General features: G+C 43.5%; 2 protein-coding genes across 5 annotated transcripts in view; one reads left to right on the top strand and one right to left on the bottom strand.

Moving 5' to 3' along the window:
* Window positions 1-12,873: 12,873 nt before the first annotated feature.
* On the top strand, window positions 12,874-16,404 carry KLHL34 (kelch like family member 34). The gene has a single exon (XM_010334869.3). The coding sequence runs from the start codon at window positions 12,881-12,883 to the stop codon at window positions 14,825-14,827; it is 1,947 nt and encodes a 648-aa protein (XP_010333171.1). The 5' UTR covers window positions 12,874-12,880; the 3' UTR covers window positions 14,828-16,404.
* CNKSR2 (connector enhancer of kinase suppressor of Ras 2) overlaps window positions 15,975-19,933 on the bottom strand; it is a 296,479-nt gene continuing 292,520 nt past the window's right edge. For all 4 annotated transcript variants that reach the window (XM_074391385.1, XM_074391386.1, XM_074391387.1 and 1 more), the window contains one exon: window positions 15,975-18,375. In XM_074391385.1, coding sequence (XP_074247486.1) covers window positions 18,160-18,375 — 216 coding nt within the window. In that variant the 3' untranslated portion in view covers window positions 15,975-18,159. The remainder of the gene's footprint in view (window positions 18,376-19,933) is intronic.

The following is a 19,933-nucleotide window of genomic DNA, read 5'->3' as shown; positions in this document are numbered from 1 at the left end:
TGTTTATAGATTAGAAGATTTAATATTGTTAAAATGTCTATACTCCCCAAAACAATCAACAAATTCAAGGTAATTCCTACTAAAATCCTAATGATATTTGTTTTCAGAAATAGAAAACAGTGTCTTAAAATTCATAGGAATCTGGGGACCTCTAATAGGTCACACAATTCTGAAGAAGAAGAAAGTTGGAGGACTCACACTTCCTGATTTCAAAACTTACTACAAAGCTACAGTAATCCAAACAGTGTGGTACTGGCATAAAGACAGACATACAGATGATTGGAATAGACAGCCCAGAAGTAAACTTTCAGATATACTGTCAAATGATCTTTGACAAGAGTGCTAAGATCATTCAATGGGAGAAAGGACACTATTTTCCACAAATGGTAATGAGAAAACTGGATATCAAGTTGCAAAAGAATGAAGTTGGACTTTTACCTTACACCATATACAAAAATTAACTCAAGGCTGGGCAGGATGGCGCACTCCTGTAATCCCAGTACTTTGGGGGCTGAGGCAGGAGGATCACTTGAGCCCAGGAGGTCAAGGATGCAGTGAACTATGATTGCACCATTGCCCTCCAGCTTGGGTAACACAGTGAGACGGTCTCAAAAAAAAAAAAATAAATAAGAAAATTTACCCCAAATGGATCAAAGACTTAATTAGCATAAGAGCTAAAACTATACAACTCTTACAAGAAAACATAGGGGAAAAGGTTCATGACATTAGATTTGGCAATGAATTCTTGGATATGACACCCAAAGCACCAGCAACATAAGAATTAATAAATTGGAATTCATCAATATTAAAAACTTGTGTTTTTCAAAGGATACTACAAATATAGTGAAAGGTCAACTCAAAGAATGGAAGAAAATCTTTGCTAATCACATATTTGATAAGGGATTAATACCAAGAAAATATAAAGAACTCCTACAGCTCAACCACAAAAGAACCAAACAATCCAATTCAAAATATGGGCAAAGTACTTGAATAAACATTTCTCCAGAGAAGATACACAAATGGTCACTGAGCACATGAAATGATCATATCACTAATCATTAGGGAAATGCAAACTGAAACAACGAGATACTACTTCACACCCATTACGATACCTATTACAAAAAATAAAAGAGAGAACAAGTGATGGCAGGGGTGTGGAGAAACTGGGCACTGCTGGTTGGAATGTAAAATGGTGTAGACAATGTTGAAAACAGTATGGCAGTTCTTTAAAAAATTAAACATGGAATTATTACAGTATCCAGCAATTCCACTTCTGGGTATATACACAAAAGAACTGAAAGCAGGGACTTAAACAGATATTTGTATACCAATGCTCATAGCAGCATTATTCACAATAGGGAAAAGGTGGAAGCAACCTAAATGTCAATTGACAAGCAAATGGACAAAAGGTGGCATACACAGACAATGGAATATTATTCAGTCTTAAAAAGGAAGTGCTGACACATGTAACTACATGGATTAATCATTTTTTTTTTTAGTTAGAATTAATACCAGTTTAATTCACTTGGATCCAAACCTTTGCTTCTATATCCCTTTGTTCTCTTTCCCCCATATGCTACTCTAGTAATACAAATATGACAACCATTTATATACATTATAAACCCATCAACATAGATTTACTTTTTTTATTATTATACTTTAAGTTCTGGGGTACATGTGCAGAACGTGCAGGTTTATTACCTAGGTATACACGTGCCATGGTGGTTTGCTGCACCCATCAACCCATCATCCACATTAGGTATTTCTCCTAATGCTAACCCTCCCCTAGCCCTCTAACCCCCAAGAGGCCCTGGTGTGTGATGTTCCCCTCCTTATGTCCATGTGTTCTCATTGTTCAACTCCCACTTATGAGTGAGAACATGCAGAGTTTGTTTTTCTGTTGTTGTGTTAGTTTGCTGAGAATGATGTTTTTCAGCTTCATACATGTCTCTGCCAAGGACATGAACTCATTCTTTTTTTATGGCTGCATAGTATTCCATGGTGTATATGTGACACATTTTCTTTATCCAGTCTATCATTGATGGGCATTTGGGTTGGTTCCAAGTCTTTGTTATTGTGAACAGTGCTGCAATAAACATACATATGCATGTGTCTTCATAGTGGAGTGATTTATAATCCTTTGGATATACACTCAGTAATGGGATTGCTGGGTGCCGTGGCCCACGCCTGTTATCCCAGTACTTTGGAAGATGGAGGCGGATGGATCACGTGGTCAGGAGATTGAGACCATCCTGGCTAACACGGTGAAACCCCATCTCTACTAAAAATACAAAAAATTAGCTGGGCATGATGGCATGCGCCTGTAGTCCCAGATACTTGGGAGGCTGAAGCAGGAGAAATGCTTGAACCCAGGAGGTGGAGGTTGCAGTGAGCTGAGATCATGCCACTGCACTCTAGCCTGAGTGACAGAGCAAGACTATATCTGGAAAAAAAAAAAAAAAGGATGTCTCTTGAGACATTATGCTGAGTGAAATAAGCCAGACATAAAAAAGACAAGTATAATATGTTTCCACTTATCTGAGGTAACTGGGATAATCAAATTCATAGAAGCAAAAAGTAGAATAATGGTTACCAAGGGCTAGGGGGAGAGGGAATGGGAGTTATTGTTTAATAGACACAGCATTTCAGTTTGGGATGAAAACGTTCTGCAGATGGATGATGGTGATGGTTATACAACAGTGTGAATGTACTTAATGCCAATGTACATCTACAAATTTTTTAAATGCTATTTTTTATGTATTTCTCTCTTTTTCTCTCTCTCACACACAGTCAGGACTGGCCAGGCAAAATTGCTTAGGAAGAGAAGAAGCTGAAGTGCTCTGAACAATGAAATGGTATGTATTTTGGGTTTCTGTGGGACTAGTCTGGGAGTAGTAGTGGTGGGCAGGGCAAAAGAGGAGAAAGGAAGGAGACAGGTCCAGGGCCAGCAGCATGACACAGTGGCCCTGGGGAGGACAAGCTGACAAGTTTTAGAACAGGAATTATTGGTTATTGGTTTTATCTGCTACTCTACACTTAGATTCAAAAGTGTCTATTAAATAGAGTTTTATCTGCTACTCTACACCCAAATCTTCAGTAATATCTTTCTTAGTCCTTCGCAGGTTGTATGAGAAATCAAGGGGCGGAATAAAGGCTTGGGACTGTGTTCCATGGGTGGCTGAGTGCAGAGTGAAGAGTAGGGAATAACCCCAAGAAGCAAAACATGAGGGAAATGGAGGTGTCAGCAGAAGCCAGAATTAGAGCAGGGAGTTACCAGAAAAAAATGTAAGTCCCTCAAATTTCCTCAGCATTCTTGGGGCAATACTGTGTTTTCCTGCCATCTTAGAGAAGGGAGTTGGTGCCACTTTTACTGAACTACTAAAGGAAGCTGGAGGGTTTGGGGCCAGCCAGGTGGCTGTTAACATTCATTGACTCTTGGAACGGTGGTGAGTGATCCTTCTACAATGGGCAGGCTTTGGAAGCACTGCTGCTTCCCAGTGTCCTCACCTTCTGGTGGCAAAATGCTATTTGTAAATCTGGCTGCTTTAGTGGGAAGTGTCTCCTGCTTGGAGTTCAAACCGAGACTTCCTAAGTGAAATGAAATACTGATCAGAAAACAGTCACTTGGGCTGTTATTGTTTAATGACCATTTCTTGCTCATGATTGTACAGGTAACTCTTAATAGACATTTTTGAAGAATCTTTCTTAAGAAATAAACTCTGGACAAATGTTACAAGATTTTGATGCTGTTAATATCATGAATATCTTTAAGAGAGCAAACTATTCCATAATCTCTCCCCTATTGGCAAGACCTCATGTAGAATTTTTCCTTATTAGTCATTGACCAGCGTCATTAGAAAGAGGTTCTGAAAATAGCAGAAGCAATTGGCACAGTTGACATGTTGGTCATGTGTCAGACACAGGAACAGTTCAGGAAGGAGTATAATTTTTATTGAAGAGTGTTGGTTTAAAAAAATCATTTGAAGTCCCAGCCTCTGCAACTCCTTAAACAGGTGTGGGTGATTTAAGACATTTACTAATACTCCAAGGCTGCTCCATGATTGTATTTCTGTGCTCAGATGACATATCCGAGCCACTTCCCATTGCATGACTTTGTTTGTACTATGCAGCCATTTGAAAGATGCATAAGGACTCTGATAGTGATGTCAAAGTGTTGTTGTGTCTTTCCAAAGAAAGTCCAACTATCAAAAGTCACGGGCTTGGTTTGTTGTATACATCTGTTAAGTGGATCACAGCTGACTCTTTGGGGGTACGATACTAATGGCCAAGCCACTTCATTGTGAGCTCATTTGTGGAACTGGTGCAGGGTGAGATTGGCTGACATCATATGTTCCACCCCTTTCTGAGGAACCCATCAGCCAGGTCTGAGGTCTGGAACTTAACAGTAGTCACTTGGGAACTGGCATTGGATTCTTCTACTTAATAACAGTTTATTGTCTACTGAAGTAGCAGCAGCAAAGACCTCATGAAAGGAACCATAAAGGCTGCATTGTCTTGAGAACCTAGCAGACATACTGAAGCAGCAACATGATATGGAATCCATTAAAGCTTAAGCTCTTCAAGGGCAGGCCCTCTGACTGATTTGCTCATCATGGTACCCTCAGTACCTAGCGAAACGAGGTCTCCTAAACCATGGCACCTGGAACACAATAGACTTTTTTTAATGAATGAAATTCTACATAAATGGTTCTTAAACCTTAGAGCAATGTTTTTCAAACCTTAGTGTACATCACAATCCTCTGGAGGGCTTGATAAAATACAGATGACTGGACCCCATCCCCAGTGTTTCTGATTCAGGAGGTTTCGGATGAGGGCTGAGAATTTGCACTTCTAAAAAGTTCCCAGGTGATGCTGATGCTGCTGGTTGGCTGACCACACACACTCAGTAGCCCTACTTCGGAGTTAGAAACACCTGGGAAGCTTGTTAAAAAGTCTGTCACCTCCCACTCCTGCCACACCTGGAGATTCTGATCCAGTTGGTCTAGGGTGGGGCCCAGGAACCTGCATCTTAACAAGTTCTGCAGATTGAAATGCTGGTGGTTCCCAGTCAGAAACACACATCCACAGGGAACTGACAAATGGTTTGCATCTCTTTTATTAAGAATGTTATTAAAGTCACTGGCTGGCCCTTTGGAAACTGTCAGGTACAAATCTCAGCAGCAGCCAAGCCCTGGCAAGCTACATGCATGAAAACACATGAAAGTAGAACTGAGCATGTGAGCTGCTGTAAAGTGAAAAAGAAATGAACATGAGGTCATTTCATATAGGAAAGAGAAATATTAGAACAAAGCAGCTAAGCACAGCTTCAAGCCATGTGAGGTGTGGAGGAAAGCTGGGGGTTGGGGTGGGTGGGTGTAGTGGGCAGTGGGCAGCCTAGTGGACAGGCAGGGGAGGTGGTAACAAAGAACACAATCAATCCCATAAAGCAAAGACTTCAGGTAAAGCTCACATTTAGATGCTAGTTCCATATGGGACTTAAGGGGGCAGTGGCTGTCAACTGTGACATGTTGGGTTTGAGAGGACTCTGGAGTTCATTTTGGCTTTCATAGCAGTCCTGAAAGACCAAAGGGGAGAAGGTCAAGATACCCAGTCTTCTTGTCTTGATTTCCAGGACCAGATGTGCCACTGGGTTTACATGTCTACCTACACAATATATCAATTGTGTTTTATGCATGTCTGCAACCAAATGACAGATGACTCTTTGTGGATGCAGTATATGTCATGCCCACCTCATGCCCCACCATCCACCTGAAACTGCCAGCTGAGAGGCTTGGGTGGTATTTCCCAAGGCAGGGGTTCCTTCTGAGATGAGAGTTCATGTGAAAGTGACATAGTAGGAAGTGTTCCTGAACAAGATTGACAGGAAACGGGTAGCAATGTGAGACAGGGGAGGGGAGGGGATAAAGCCAATGTATGACTCCAAGCATGCTCCCACAGAAGATAACTTTGGCTCAGTCCCATAGGGGAGCTCTGGAAATAGTGTGGGTCAGACCTGGAAAGGGAGCTGGGGTGTCTGTATACCTGCTGTCACCTTGCCTGTCAATTGTTGGTTAACGGTGGCTACGTGGGAGAAGTACATTTGCAGGCGCTTTTGCTTCTCTTCACATACACAGGCAAGGTGGACCCCAGCAGCACAGGGGGTCTGCCCACAAAGCGATGCATGTGCTGGCTGCTGGGAGCAAAAGCCACTGAGATCTGTGGGCCCCCAAATGACAGATGGATCGAAGGGTTATGGGCGGGGCCCCAAGGTCTGTTAAGCCATTGCACTTTGGACAAGTGCCCTCTCTTTTCTAAACTTTAGGTAATTCTTCTTATGGCCAGTCAGGTCCTATTTCTTCTACTTGTACCTTTTCTTCCAAGATTCTAAATTGGCAAGCGATCCTTATTAATCCTGTGACAACACTTCTCTTTGTAACGTCTAATAATTGGTCCCAGGTCTGCCCTCTGTAGCAACAAAATCACCTCTGCTTCTTCTTGCCCTTCAGAAAGTAGAAAATAATGACCATTTAACCCCCAGGGGGGTCTTTTCTTTTAGTCTATAATCTCCAGATTCTTTACCTACTCCCTATATGAGGAAGAATGTTTCCAGCCCCCACCTCCTTTGGCTGGCCTCTTTGGGTATCACCCAATTCATCTAAGAGCCTCTGAAAATGTGGCATACAGATGGAAAATGGGGGATACAGGTACCTTCTGGTTTGAATATTCAATCAGATGTTGTTAGGGGAAATGTGTTGCTTACCAAGCCATCACCTCATGCCTCAGTGATCTACTGTCATCTTGTTGGGGTAAGAAGGGCAAAAGAGACCACAGTATATTGTTAAGTCATATGACAAGGGGCAGCAGCCACTAATTTTTCCCCTCCAGGTCTTCTGATCTTTTGGAACTAGTAGACTTCATTCCATTTTTGAAAAACATTAACATCACAGTCAGAACAAGTTGTCACTGAGAATGGTGAATTTAGAATGCAGCAGAAATTATTAATAATTCTCTATGACAGTGGTTCTCAAATTTTCTCATGCTTCAGAATCATAGGGAGTGCTTGTTAAAACAGATTACTGGGTCCTACTTTCAGAGTTTCTGATTTGGCCAGTTTGAGATGAGGCTGAGAATCTTTATTTCATAGCAGGTTTCCAGGTGATGCTATAAGAAGATCACTGACAACCCACTCCTCTATTACAATTCCTGACTGCTTGGGCTCTGATATCATGAATTTTCAGAAGGCCTTAGTCAAGGGAAGGAAAAGGAAAAACTTGCATCTCTTGTGTTTACTGTGTGCCAGGAGCAGTCAAATATATTATAATCTTATTTTAACAGTGCTATGAATGTAGGTGCTATGAATCTATTCTCCTTTCAAAAATAATAAAATGACACAGAATTTAAGTTACTTGTTTTAAGGTCACGTGAGGGTAGATCTGGAATTGGAGTCCAAGTCTGTCTGACTCCAAGGCCCAGTTCTTCCCCACTCACCATACTGCTCCTTAAACTATCAGCTGAGCCAGAATGTCAAAATCACTCATAATAACACACACACACACACACACACACACACACACACACACACACACACACATTCCACCCCTTGAAATCCTTTCACTTGAATTGCAAAACACAAAGATAAATACATTTCACATACTCAAAAAATGGTCTCAGAAGGAGGTACAGATAACAGAATTTTTCTTTCTACTGCATGTCTATTATTGTATGTAATCATGTTTTCACAATAAACTTAATGTGTCAATTTCTAATAATAGGCTATCCATAGAGGTTGCCAGAAGTCATGTGTTGGAAGGAAGCATAGTTGGATTGAAAGGAGCCAGTAATGACAGAGGAGAAAGCATTAACCTGCTGAAACACTGTATCCTAAATACTAAATAGGCTAATTTCAGAGTTTTAAGGTTTTGAGAAAAGGTTTCCAATATTATCCTTATACAAAGCCTTTTTCTTCCTCAAAAGTACATTACAATGAATGTACCCAGAAAATATTATGCTAAGTGAAAGGAGTCACAAAAGACCATATTTGTATGATTTCATTTATATGAGATATTGAGACTCTATAGAGATAAAAAGTAGATTAGCAGTTGCTTAGAGCTTCCGGGATTGGTGATACAGGGAGGTGACACATAAAGGGTACGAAGTTTCTTTTTGAAGTGATGAAAATATTCTAAAATTAGACCATGGTGATGGTTGCACAACTCTGAATATACTAAAGAACCAGTGTTCAATTTAAATGAATGAATTGTATAATATGGAATTATATCTTGATAACACTATTACCACAAAGAGCACGTTAAATTTGTAAAAAAATTTAAAATGGCCATTATACATGGAAGTTCCTAATTTTGGATTTCCATAAACACATACACTTATTTTAGAGGTGGTGAGAACTCTGTAATTTAGATTTAGAGGGCCAATTGGAGAAAAGTGGAGTGTTATGGCTGATGAGCATTGCCGCCTTGATGTGGGGAGTGAGGTGGGTGCTTGGAAGACTTTCGTTCTAGGGTCTGTTACAGGATGTGAAGATGCATGAAGGGATCAGTGACAGAAATTCACTGTCCTGAAGAGGGGTAGTAGGGGTTTCAGGGCAAATTGCAGGGTCTCAACAGGTATTCTGGGGTGAGGAGCTGGACATTCAACAGAAGCCCAGCCATATAAATTGGGGCATGGAGGGTGTATTGGGGCAAGAGGGGCCCCTGGAGCATCTGGGGCCCTGATTTGGGTAGGAGGAGTAGCAGTATGTGTGACTGGATGCTGGGAGCCATGTGGGATTAGAGTGGAGTTATAGGGCTATACAAAGTAGTAAGGCTTTCTCAAAGGAGTTGAGTCCACCTGGGCTCCTTAGTCAGGGGCCACCCATGTTCATCCACTTGATTCCTAGGGATGTAAGCTCACGGCCTTACCAGGATGTGTCCTAAATCCCAGCTGTGTAAGGGAAAGGAGAACAAGAGACAAGGAAGTAATTGTACCCGTCAAGTTCCTTGTAATAACACTTTACTCCTTCCCTATTTCTGTTCAATTCAACATTACTTATGCCAAAGATCATGACAGAGGCTGCAGATACAAAGACCAAGAAAAAGTCCCTGACCTCAGGAATTTATAGCCTAAAAGGGAGGGCAATTCATAAACAGATCATTTTCAACGTAATGACCTCACCCTGTTAGATCTGTCCATCACCATTCCTTCAGGTTGGGTCACAAAGTGTGCTTCTAGGGAACCCAAATCGCTATAGTCTGAATGTATACATCCTCCTGAAATTCATATGTTGAAACTTAATCTCCAATATGATAGTATTAAGAAGTGTGACCTTTGGGAGGTGAGAAATGTCATTACAAAAGAGCCCAGAGGGAGTCTGTTAGCCCCTCACCCCTCTGCTGTGGGAGTACACAGTCAGAAGGCACCACCTATGAAGAAGAGAGTCCTTACTAGACACTAAATCTGTTGGCAGCCTGATATCAGACTTATCAGCTTCTAGAACTTTAAGCAATAAATTTCTGTTGTTTATAAATTACCCAGACTAAGGTGTTTTGTAATAGCGCTGAAACAGACTGACACTAACTTAAGATACACATCTAGAACAACTTTAAATAGCACACACTGAAATTGTATTTAGCATACTTAATATTGCATAAACCAGAATACTTGAACTCATGGATACAGAGAGTAGGAGTATGGTTACCAGAGGCTGAGAAGGGTAGTAGGGGCTGGGGAGGTGAGGATGATTAATGGATGCCAAGAAAAAAATAGAAAGAATGAGTAATACCTACTATTTGATAGCACAACAGGGTGACTATAGTCAATAATAAGTGTACATTTTAAAATAAAGAGTATAATTGGATCGTTGGCAACTCAATGGATAAATGCTTGAGAGATGGATACCCCACTCTTAATGATGTGTTTATTTCACATTGCATGCCTGTATCAAAACATCTCATGTACTACATAAATATATACACCTACCATGTACTCGCAAAAATTAAAAATTAGATAGAAATCAAAATACTGTTATTTTTCATACATATTACTCAAAGGACAATGATTTTTTTTAGATAGACCGACAGTTACATTTTCTAAAGAAGGCCTTATAAACACACCTAATATATAAACCACAGTTCATCAAATCCTCAATGGCAAAACATGTTAAGGTAGCATGTTGGGCCTGCAATAAACACATACTTGTTATGTAAAACTGGATTTTTGATGTTAAGAGTTTAAAGTCTCTTATGGCATCTTTATTCTCAAGTAAGTGTGACACTTTGGATTCAGTCTGGAAGTGTGGTGATGGACAGATCAAATGCGATAGAATCCAATTTCTGGATTAAATATATGCTGCTTAAAAAAATCTACTTAAACAGCTTTAAGTTGATAAGGAGGTAAGTATACTTCATTACCCTATTTGGCTTAAATAAACTGTGTGTTGCACTATTTTATTTTTATCATATATAAGGTCACATAATACAGTGGGGAGGGAGACCTTGATTCTAGTACAGACTTGGTAACTTAATATCCAAGTCACCCAGACAAACTGTACTCTCACTGGGACTGGTTTGTCACATTTGTTTACAAAGAAAAACAAGATTTCAGAGAAAAGGGACAAAGTTGGACTAAATGATCTCAAAAATCCTTTCTAGGAAAATTCTATTGAGTTGGGTAAAGGCTATTTAAATTCAAAATGTAGATCTGTGCAAAGTGAACCAAACTGGTATTTTACTTGTGAATCAATAATTTTAATGCTAAAACCCCCAAATCCCCACAAAACCAGCACCTGCCTCCCCAACCCAGCTTTAGCTCTAACATTAGGAATTCAAATTGGAGTATTTTTAGCCTCTGGAGTTTAAGGAAGCCCAATTGGAGCCCCTGCCTGCACTTTATAATTTGGCTAATTTAAGTTATATTACAGTTTCATCTTTGACAGCAAAATCATTTTACTAATACTTTTATGCATTTAAAGAATTACTTCTAATTGGAGACCTTGTAAGTACTAACGGCATGCCAGGTAGGAAATGACAGAATTTTATCCTTCCTTGAACTGTTTTTCCCGATGAAATACAACTCCAGCTGTCAGAAGTACGAGTTATTACAGATGCCCTCAAAAGGCTCACCTTTTTAAAAAAAGACTGCCAGAAGGGTTGCAGTAGAAAATAGAAAAATCAATCCTAGATGAATGCAAAAGACAGAAGTCTCCAAATTGGCAAAAATAAAAAAAGAAAGAAAGAAAAAGAACAGTTATATTAATCATTTCGTTATTTAACAACAGGATGGAGATGGAGAGATGCTTTCCTAATGTCTCAAGATCAGGGTGGTTTTAGTCATTTCCGTGCTGGGTGTTTGTTACAAAAATAACTTTATGAGTAAGGGCCCTACGAAATTCCAGCTTTACCAAGCTTTGCAACTAAACGTACTGCCCATTATACCGGCAAAACACCGAGGATGTAGCAGCCAGTAATTAGATCAGAGCGTGGAAAATCAGGGAAGAGAAATTGGAAGGAATCACTTTTTTAAAAAAGGAAGTGGTCACTAAGTGGCAGAAAATCCAAGTCAACCACAATTTTCTTGCTCATGTTGCAAACAGATGGGATGGGGCAGGGTCCAAGAACAGGAAGGGAGAATTCAGTTGGGGTCGAGGAGCGGGCGTCAGAACGAACGTGAAATAAGCCAGCCTGGGAGACGCGAGCTCTTCAGGAAGGGCTCAGAGTAGGCCGGGCATCTTACAAGGGTGAGTCCAGGTGAGGGACATGTTACCTAGCGCCGCTGGCAAAGAGCCTGGGATTCGCCCAGGCGTAGTTCCCGCCAGCGCATCCTGAGCGCGCAGCGGCCTACTGGGTGTCAGCGCGCAAAGTCGCATCTTAATCCTCTCTCTCGCTGGATTAATTAGGGCCTCTTCAAAGCAGAAGGTCGAGCCAGGGCTTCTTTCACAGACACAGGGGCACCGGGAGGTCGACACTCCTCCTGCCTAGCCGGGAGCCCCTCCGCGAACATTACCGAGCCAAAGGGCTGCAGTGAACTCCGGCTCCCGCAATCCCAGCCGGGTTCCTGGGACCCTTTGGTTACACTGGTGGCCAGTAGGGTCACTGGAGTCAAGCCCTTGGCCCGGGCCACTTCACCCGCGCCGGTGCCCTCGGTTCGCGGCCAGCATTCGGGGCACCGGGCGGGGCGCGCCCGAGAGGCCGAGGCGGCGCGCTATTCTTGTCTCTGTGAGCTACCGGCATGTTATGTGCGGCGCCCAATCACGCCTCTGACCCGCCGCTGTGACCTGCGCCCTCCCCTTCCTAATCCCCTAGGCTTTGATTTGATCCTCCGCGCCGAACAAGCTCACCCCGCCCCCCACTGCCCCGTAACCAGTTGTCCCCGGCCTTCGTTGGTGCCCGCAGAACGGTCTTCCTTGTCCATCCCCCAGAGGTCACAGTCCTCGCCCTGCACTCCCGGGACGCTGCATTTGCGCCGTCGGCGATCCAGCACCCCCGGAGTCCACAGACAGCTCGGTTCTTACGAGTGATGGTGTGCGGCCACCGCCGCCCCTGGCCTGCAGGTGTTGGTTCTCCACACTGGGCCGGGGACGGGACTTTGGGCAACGCGCTGGAAGCCTTGGCAGTCGTGGAAACAAAGCCTCACACTCCCCGGAAGCCTCCAAATTCCGCGCCCTCAGTTACTAAGGGCCTCCGGAAACCGTTTCCAGACTGGATTTACTCTGAGAGGGGCACCGGGCGATCTGCAGGTCTGGATGAAGGAGCCTGAGCTTTAAACTGAGCAGGCAGAAATGGGCCTCTGCTAGGGGCTCTATGGCTCACGCGGGGGTCCCGGGAGTGTCTTGCCCCGGGATGCCTCTGGACCAGCCCAGCAGACCTCAGGTCCCGCCCTGGGCAGAATGAGTTATTTCCTGTCTTACTGCAAAGCTCATGGCGGCGCGCTGCTCACCGGCTACCAGGCCCTGCGCGCCGAGGGCTTCCTGTGCGACGTGACACTGGAGACTGAGGGCAGCGAATTCCCGGCGCACAGGTCGCTCCTGGCGTGCTCCAGTGACTACTTCAGGGCCCTGTTCAAGAGCCACACCCAGGAATCCCGGGCGCGAGTGATCCACCTGCACGTGCCATCAGCAGCCGGCCTGCAGCGCCTGCTGGACTTCATCTACACTGCCTGGCTGTCGCTCTCCATGGACACTGTAGAGGACACTCTGGAGGCCGCCAGCTACCTGCAGGTCACTGAGGCCCTGGGGCTCTGTGGGCGCTACCTGGAGCGCCAGCTGGCTCCAGAGAACTGCTGCTTCGCCGCCAACGTGGCGGCGCGCTTTGGCCTGGCTCACACGCTGGACGCGGCTGAGCGCTGCATCGTGCGCCACTTGGGGCAGCTACTGGAGCGGGGGGCAGGCCCCGCGGGACTGCTGGAGCTCAACCCTACATCGCTGAGGGCTGTACTGGGTGCCCCCGACGTGGCACGGGTGCCCGAGGCCCGGCTGCTGGGCCTGGCATTGGCTTGGCTGCGGCAGGACCCTGCAGCTGAGCGCCTGGCGCACTGCACAGAGTTGCTAGAGCGTGTCCGCTTTGGCCTAGTTCCGGCTGAGGTACTGCGGCGCGTGTACTCGGGTTCCGGCCTCGTGCTGCCCGCCCGGGTCAAGGGCCTCATCATCCAGGCCCTCAACTACCACACGGCACCCTCCCGCCAACCGCTCATGCAGGGCGAGCAGACCAGCATTCGGAACCCCCAGACCCGCATCTTGTTGGTGGGGGGACGTAGGGCACGGGAGGTGGTGATTGAGGAGGTCGTGGTCCCTCAGGGGGCAGCTAGGGGCCGAGTCGCTGCCCCAGAGCCTGAGGAGGAAGAAGAGGAAGAGTTGGAGGAGGAGGAGGAGGAGGAGGAGGAGGAGGAATGGGAGCTCACCCAGAACGTGGTGGCCTTCGATGTGTACAATCACCGCTGGCGCAGCCTTACGCAGCTACCCACACCGCTGCTGGGGCACAGTGTGTGCACTGCGGGCAACTTCCTGTTTGTCCTGGGTGGGGAGAGCCCTTCCGGCAATGCATCCTCTACCCCGACCGACGGCCCGCGAGTGGTCACGGCCCAAGTGCACCGTTACGACCCTCGCTTCCACGCTTGGGCGGAAGTGCCCGCCATGCGGGAAGCGCGGGCCCACTTCTGGTGCGGCGCGGTGGGCGAGAAGCTCTTGGCTGTCGGGGGTCTGGGCACGGGCGGTGAAGCACTGGCCTCGGTGGAGATGTACGACCTGCGTCGGGACCGCTGGATGGCGGCTGGGGCACTGCCGCGGGCTCTGCACGGTCACGCAGGGGCCATCGGGGACCGCGGTGTTGTGTACATCTCCGGGGGCAAGGCAGGGAGAGGCGAGGGCGGCGGGAGCAGCCTACGGGACTTATACGTCCTCGGCCCTGATGAGCAGGCTTGGAGCAAGAGGGCGCCCATGGGCACCGCACGTTTCGGGCACCACATGGCAGTGCTGCGCGGCGCGGTGTTTGCTTTTCTGGGGCGATACGAGCCCTTCTCTGAGATCGAGCGCTACGACCCCGGCGCCGACCAGTGGACTCGGTTGAGGCCGCTACCCTACGATCGCTTCTGCTATGGGCTGGCGGTGGTGGAGGAGACAGCGTTGCTGCTGGGCGGCCTCAAGTGGCGGGACTCGCGCCAGGTGCCTACCCGTAACGTGGTGGGCTACGACCTCGACCTGGACCGTTGGGAGGACATTGGCTGTGCGCTGCCCTGGGCCTGGAGCGGCTTGCAGTGTGCAGTGTTGCAGCTGGCTGAGGGTGGGGACGAGGAGAGGGAGGGAGAGCCTGGAGAGGCGCTAGATTTAGTGCTGGGCTGAATGGGTCAGTCCAGTTTCCTTCTGCAATGGAAGAGAAAGTCGCGCTTGGCTAGTCTTACAGAGCAACGGATGGGCTTTTTCTAAGAAAGGGACTCTGGGAGCAGAGTGGCTTCTGAAGGTTAACGAGACAGACAAGGCCTTGAGCAAAGAGAAACATTTCTCCTTGAGCTGAGAATGGGAGACAGGAGGGGTCAAATAGAATGCTATCTAAATCAGCTTCAGTGAGCTGGTGAAAGAAAATTTTTAGAAAGGCTAACGCAAGGCTAGAGAACTTTCACAAATAAAATATGACCTTATTTTACCTCTTACAGTTAAAGTGTTTCCCTAGATGCAAAACAGTGATTACTTCTGTGCCAAAAAAATAAAAATAAAAATAAAAAAAAGGGCCAAAAAATGTACCATAGGAAGTTTATACAAAACTCAGAAAACTGTTGGCTATAAAGGCTGTAATTAAGTCCTAGGAGATGGCATTATCTGAATAAATAGTGAAAGGAGAGTGCCTTGGTTAAATACCATGAAATCACTGTAAGGGGAACTATGATTTTATGATCCAGAGCCATGGTTAAAGTTCTGCTTTGATGGTTTGATAAAAATACGGAACTGAGAGGAAAAAAAATTCTTAAGCATTTTTTTTTTTTTCTAGAAAGTATCCTTAAATTTTCCTGTCTCCAGTGCCTACCCTAGGCTGCCTTTGCCCTGACTTTAGACAGCTCGCTGGTTTTAAGTCACATTTCATCAACCCTTAGTCATAATAATTAGGCTCCTCTGGTAAAGTTGAATGTCTAACGAAAACAAAACAAAAACTGATGTATAGTCTTTTAAATGCTCATTCTGCAGACATACTGTAGCTTACATTTGTAAAAAAAATAATTACTTTTTGGTGGTTACCCCCACTTCCTCTAAAAGAATCACAGAGAAAGGAAAGAGGAATAGGTAGTTTTCAAGTTCGTGTCAGGTAAATGGGAAACCAGTTTGATTTTTCAGGGTCTTGGATAAGATACTTGTATACACTGAACAGGTGCCGCTTTTGGCTTGTATCACCAATGAGGCAGCAAAGTTAGAACTCAGAATTGGGGTGGAGGGTGGTGGCTGTGTAATTAGGTCACAAAGAAATGTGGTAAGGACTTTGCATGAATAAAGTAGGTGCTTTATAAGGATTCATTAAGAGCTGAATTTATTTGACTTCAGTTTACAGTGCTGCCTCTCTCCTAGATTTGAAATGAATGCAATAAATTGTACAGATATTATATAGTTTTAAAAGGTCTCTTTCATGCTAGGCTAGCCACGAGTCTTGTCAAATTCATTAGTTTAATTTTTACCATGTAAAACAACACAGCTGACTTTACAAAAGTAAAAGCTGCTTAGTAGCAATAGAGCTAGTCTTCCCATCAACAGTTTGCTGTTTACAGGCCACAACCTGGCCACTGTATTCATGACACATCCATCAGGTACATAAATTTAAGTGAACATACACATTTGGTCTAGTAAACATCAATAAGTCTAAACACCTGTAACAAGCACACTTCATTTTAGGACAAGAGGTTTTTTTTTTTTTTTTTTTTTTTACATATACAAAATCCCACACATTTAATGTGCATCAATATCCATGCAGTAAATAAATGTTTTTACAAATAGAGTTCTTTTTAAATGATAAAAATATTACACTGGACCCAAAATTCCATACAAACATTAATACATGATTTCTCATCCATTTTGACTAAATATAGGATACTGAAAATGTGCTGTAGAAAGGCCACTCTCCTGTACAGTTGTGCAAAGTCTGCAAAACTATAGTGATTGAATGGTGGTTTCAAAAGCAAAGAAAAAGATCCCCGCTGTGGAGTTTTTACTTTCTCCTCTACAGCAAAAATATTCACTGGCATATATCTGAACTCTTAAGGATGAAAGTACATTCACTGAGCTGTACAGGCAACAGTATAAAGCTGATTAGAAGTAGATTTTAGGATATAGAATAGTAAAGGAGGCTCCCTTTCTCCTCCTGAAGAAACAGCAAATTGTGACTTGTACATTATGCAGCCAGACACTAAAAAGCAGCACAGTCATTTTCATGCTGTGATCACTTTCAAAAACAAGACGCTTATAAATGGAAATATATAAAGAGGACTTTTTCTTAGACTTCATCCACTCTATAGAACATGAAGCTAGGAAAAAACCTGTAAATTGTTTCTCTCATAATTCAATGTGACATCTCTCTGAATGACCATCACCCACTTGCTCCTTAGTAGGGAAGTACATTTTTATTTTTCAATGTTGTTTTATAACACACATCAGCCTGTAACTAAACATATCGTACTTCCTTGCCTGAAGTATAATTAAATAAATTTAATTAGTGGACTGGGGGAAAATTGGAAACTAAGTGGAAAGTTGTTTCATTTCAGTTTACACCTTGTTGTCTTTTAAGAGCTGGAGTTTAAAAAGATGAGTTTGGGCTGAAATTACATATATATATATATATATATATATATATATATATATATGGCTGTTAGCTGCCTTTCTGGGTGAGTTAAGTCACTTTTTAAAAATCCCCTCTCAAATTCTTCTGTACACAATCAACATCTCATCACTACAAAAATAAAGGAAGATTTAAACCAAGAAAATAAAGCAGCTCTATCTTCAATTTTGGTCTTAGTTACAAAAACATCTTACAAAGCTTTGCCCTGATACACCAAGTGTTCTCATAGATTTGGAATAATATTTCCATTAACTAGCTTTCACAAGTTAATAGACTATTAAGACGAATATTAGATACCTGAACTTTTCTTATGTCGATGCTCTTCTATTTTGCTTAGCTCTTGTATGTGCATCTACATTTCACAAAAATAAAACTACAGCATTAAATGTTGTGCAATGTTTAAGAAAATTCTTAGAACATTTTAATAAATGTAAAAAAGGTTTAAATTCTTTCCCACCCACAAGGATGTCTGCACCTCAAAAAATGTGATTTACTTTTGAAGTCTTGTTTATAGAAAATTAACTTAAAGGGAGAAAAGATGACCATAGATAGAAAACTGCCTTTTGTGGTTTTACTACTTGAAGACCACCTGTATTTAGAGTTGTTTGCAAAAGTTAATTTTAAGTCATTAAAGACAGTTGATTTTGCACAATGGTAAACAAGCTGAGCACTGATTGCATATAAAACATACAAATGCTCATTAAAGATAGTGGTATTGTGACCATATATGGTTTGTTTCACGTAGTTTGATAACATTAAAGTATAGCCTGTCAAGTGTTCCACACACTGATATAAAAACTACCTTATATACTTGTTCAGAGTACCAGCAGGTACTAGACAGCCTGAAGGCAGAATACACTTAGACATGCGTTTCAATGTATGAATGAGTGTGTGTTAGAGAGGAAGTGATTACATCTACTTCAGAAGAAATACTCAGTGGGTCATTTGAGGTGGTGTTTTGACAGATATCCAAGAAAAGGTCGAGGTACATCTGCTTCCATTGTTGGAATTCTTTAGATGTCAAGTCTGGATTGTCTAGGACTTTGTCGATAATGGCTACTTCCCCTTCTCTGGCCTGAAAAGAAAAAGGATTCAACAGTTAAGACTGGGACAAAGTTTTATTCAAGTTTAAAATAAAAAGTTAATAGGCAAAACATTTAAGAAGCCCATAAGAGATGGCTTTGGATACTCACACCCAGCTCTTTAGACTCACTTCCTAGTGTACTTTTCTCTATACCTGAGAAATGCCTCCTTTTGGTCACTGTATGGTTTGCTTTTTCTCTTTGCCTGTCCTTTTGCCCTCTCTCCTATGGAAACCTTTTTCATTCTTTAAGATCCAGTTCAAAAGCCTCTCATTTCTTCAAGCTGTCCTTAAACACCTGGAAAGTTTTCTCATTTATGCCCCTTTACTACTCCATCACTGCCACTGAGTACATCTGTCATATTGTATCTCTTGAGTTACTTTGGCATGTGTTCTATCTCTCCTGCTGTGTGGTAAGCTTCTCATACTTGAATGAGAGTGAGCATGGCCCCCTCTTACCGGAAATACATAATTCTTGCTGTGTGAATGTTATGGCTCTCTTTCTATAGCACTGGGGGCCTGTAATGGAGAATGGGTGCCCTCCCTTCCCTGTTGGAAGCTGGGTCTCAGCTGAAGACTAAGCTTCATTTTGGTATAACTCACTAAGTTAAAACTATCACCCGGGGAAGATGAGAATCTCCCAGGTGGAAGGTGGGATGGCGGGGTAGGGGTTAAAACAGTCTGAGCAGCTCAGTCCTACCTTTTAGGGTCCCAAGCAAAGCTTAGGGAAGTGTAGAAGATGTTTTGCAGGAAGTAAAGCACACACCTCTGGGCCAGCCAGAGTTGGGAGGCAAAGACAGCAAGATGCTTGTTGGTCTGGCCTCACAGACCAGAATATGGAAGAGGGCTGGGACTGAGGATGTTGTGAATTGCCTGTGGTGAGATTTGAGACGTGTGCTTGGTGAGGGGGCCTGTTAAAATTCCAGGAACTAGACACATCCAGGGTTGCTTGGTCAGCTGTCCTTCCCTAATGAAGGAATTCCTTCCCTATTAATTTTCCATGCCAAAAAGCACAGGATTCTACAGTTCATTTGTACCAATGAGGGACATTGTTTTACAGTGACTTTTCAGTATCATTCTTGGCCCCAGAGAACTGAGCACAGTGTTCATGTAGCTGGAGATTCATCAATACTTACTGAAATGACCACTGGCAGTAGCCATATATTTTGTGACTGGAAGAAAATACCTTGGGGGACTCTACAGAGCATAAAAGACAGGGGAAAGGGGGCTGTCAGACAGAAGGAGAAAACCGGTCTTTAAGATCCATGAATCTAACCTGCTTCAAAATGCCTGCCTGCCTTCTCAACTAGGCAGTTTAGAACTGAATGGGGGAAGTGGAGAGGTTCTATAAAAGGTGGGAGGCTGATGATATCTTTGGAGTAGGATTAGTCACTGGAACTATTCTTATGATTATTATAGCACTCTCCAAAATCCTGCTCTTCCTAAAAGTCCATGAAATTGTCTCCTGGATTTGCAGTAGTATTTGCATGACTACGAATTAAAAGCCAATGGACTCTGAAAACTTTGCTGCTTGCTATCTGAATTTTTTTTT

This window comes from Saimiri boliviensis, chromosome X, assembly GCF_048565385.1.
Source record: "Saimiri boliviensis isolate mSaiBol1 chromosome X, mSaiBol1.pri, whole genome shotgun sequence".
Taxonomy (NCBI): Eukaryota; Metazoa; Chordata; class Mammalia; order Primates; family Cebidae; genus Saimiri; species Saimiri boliviensis.
Note: the sequence above shows the minus strand (reverse complement) of the source record. Positions and strands in the feature narration are given on the sequence as shown.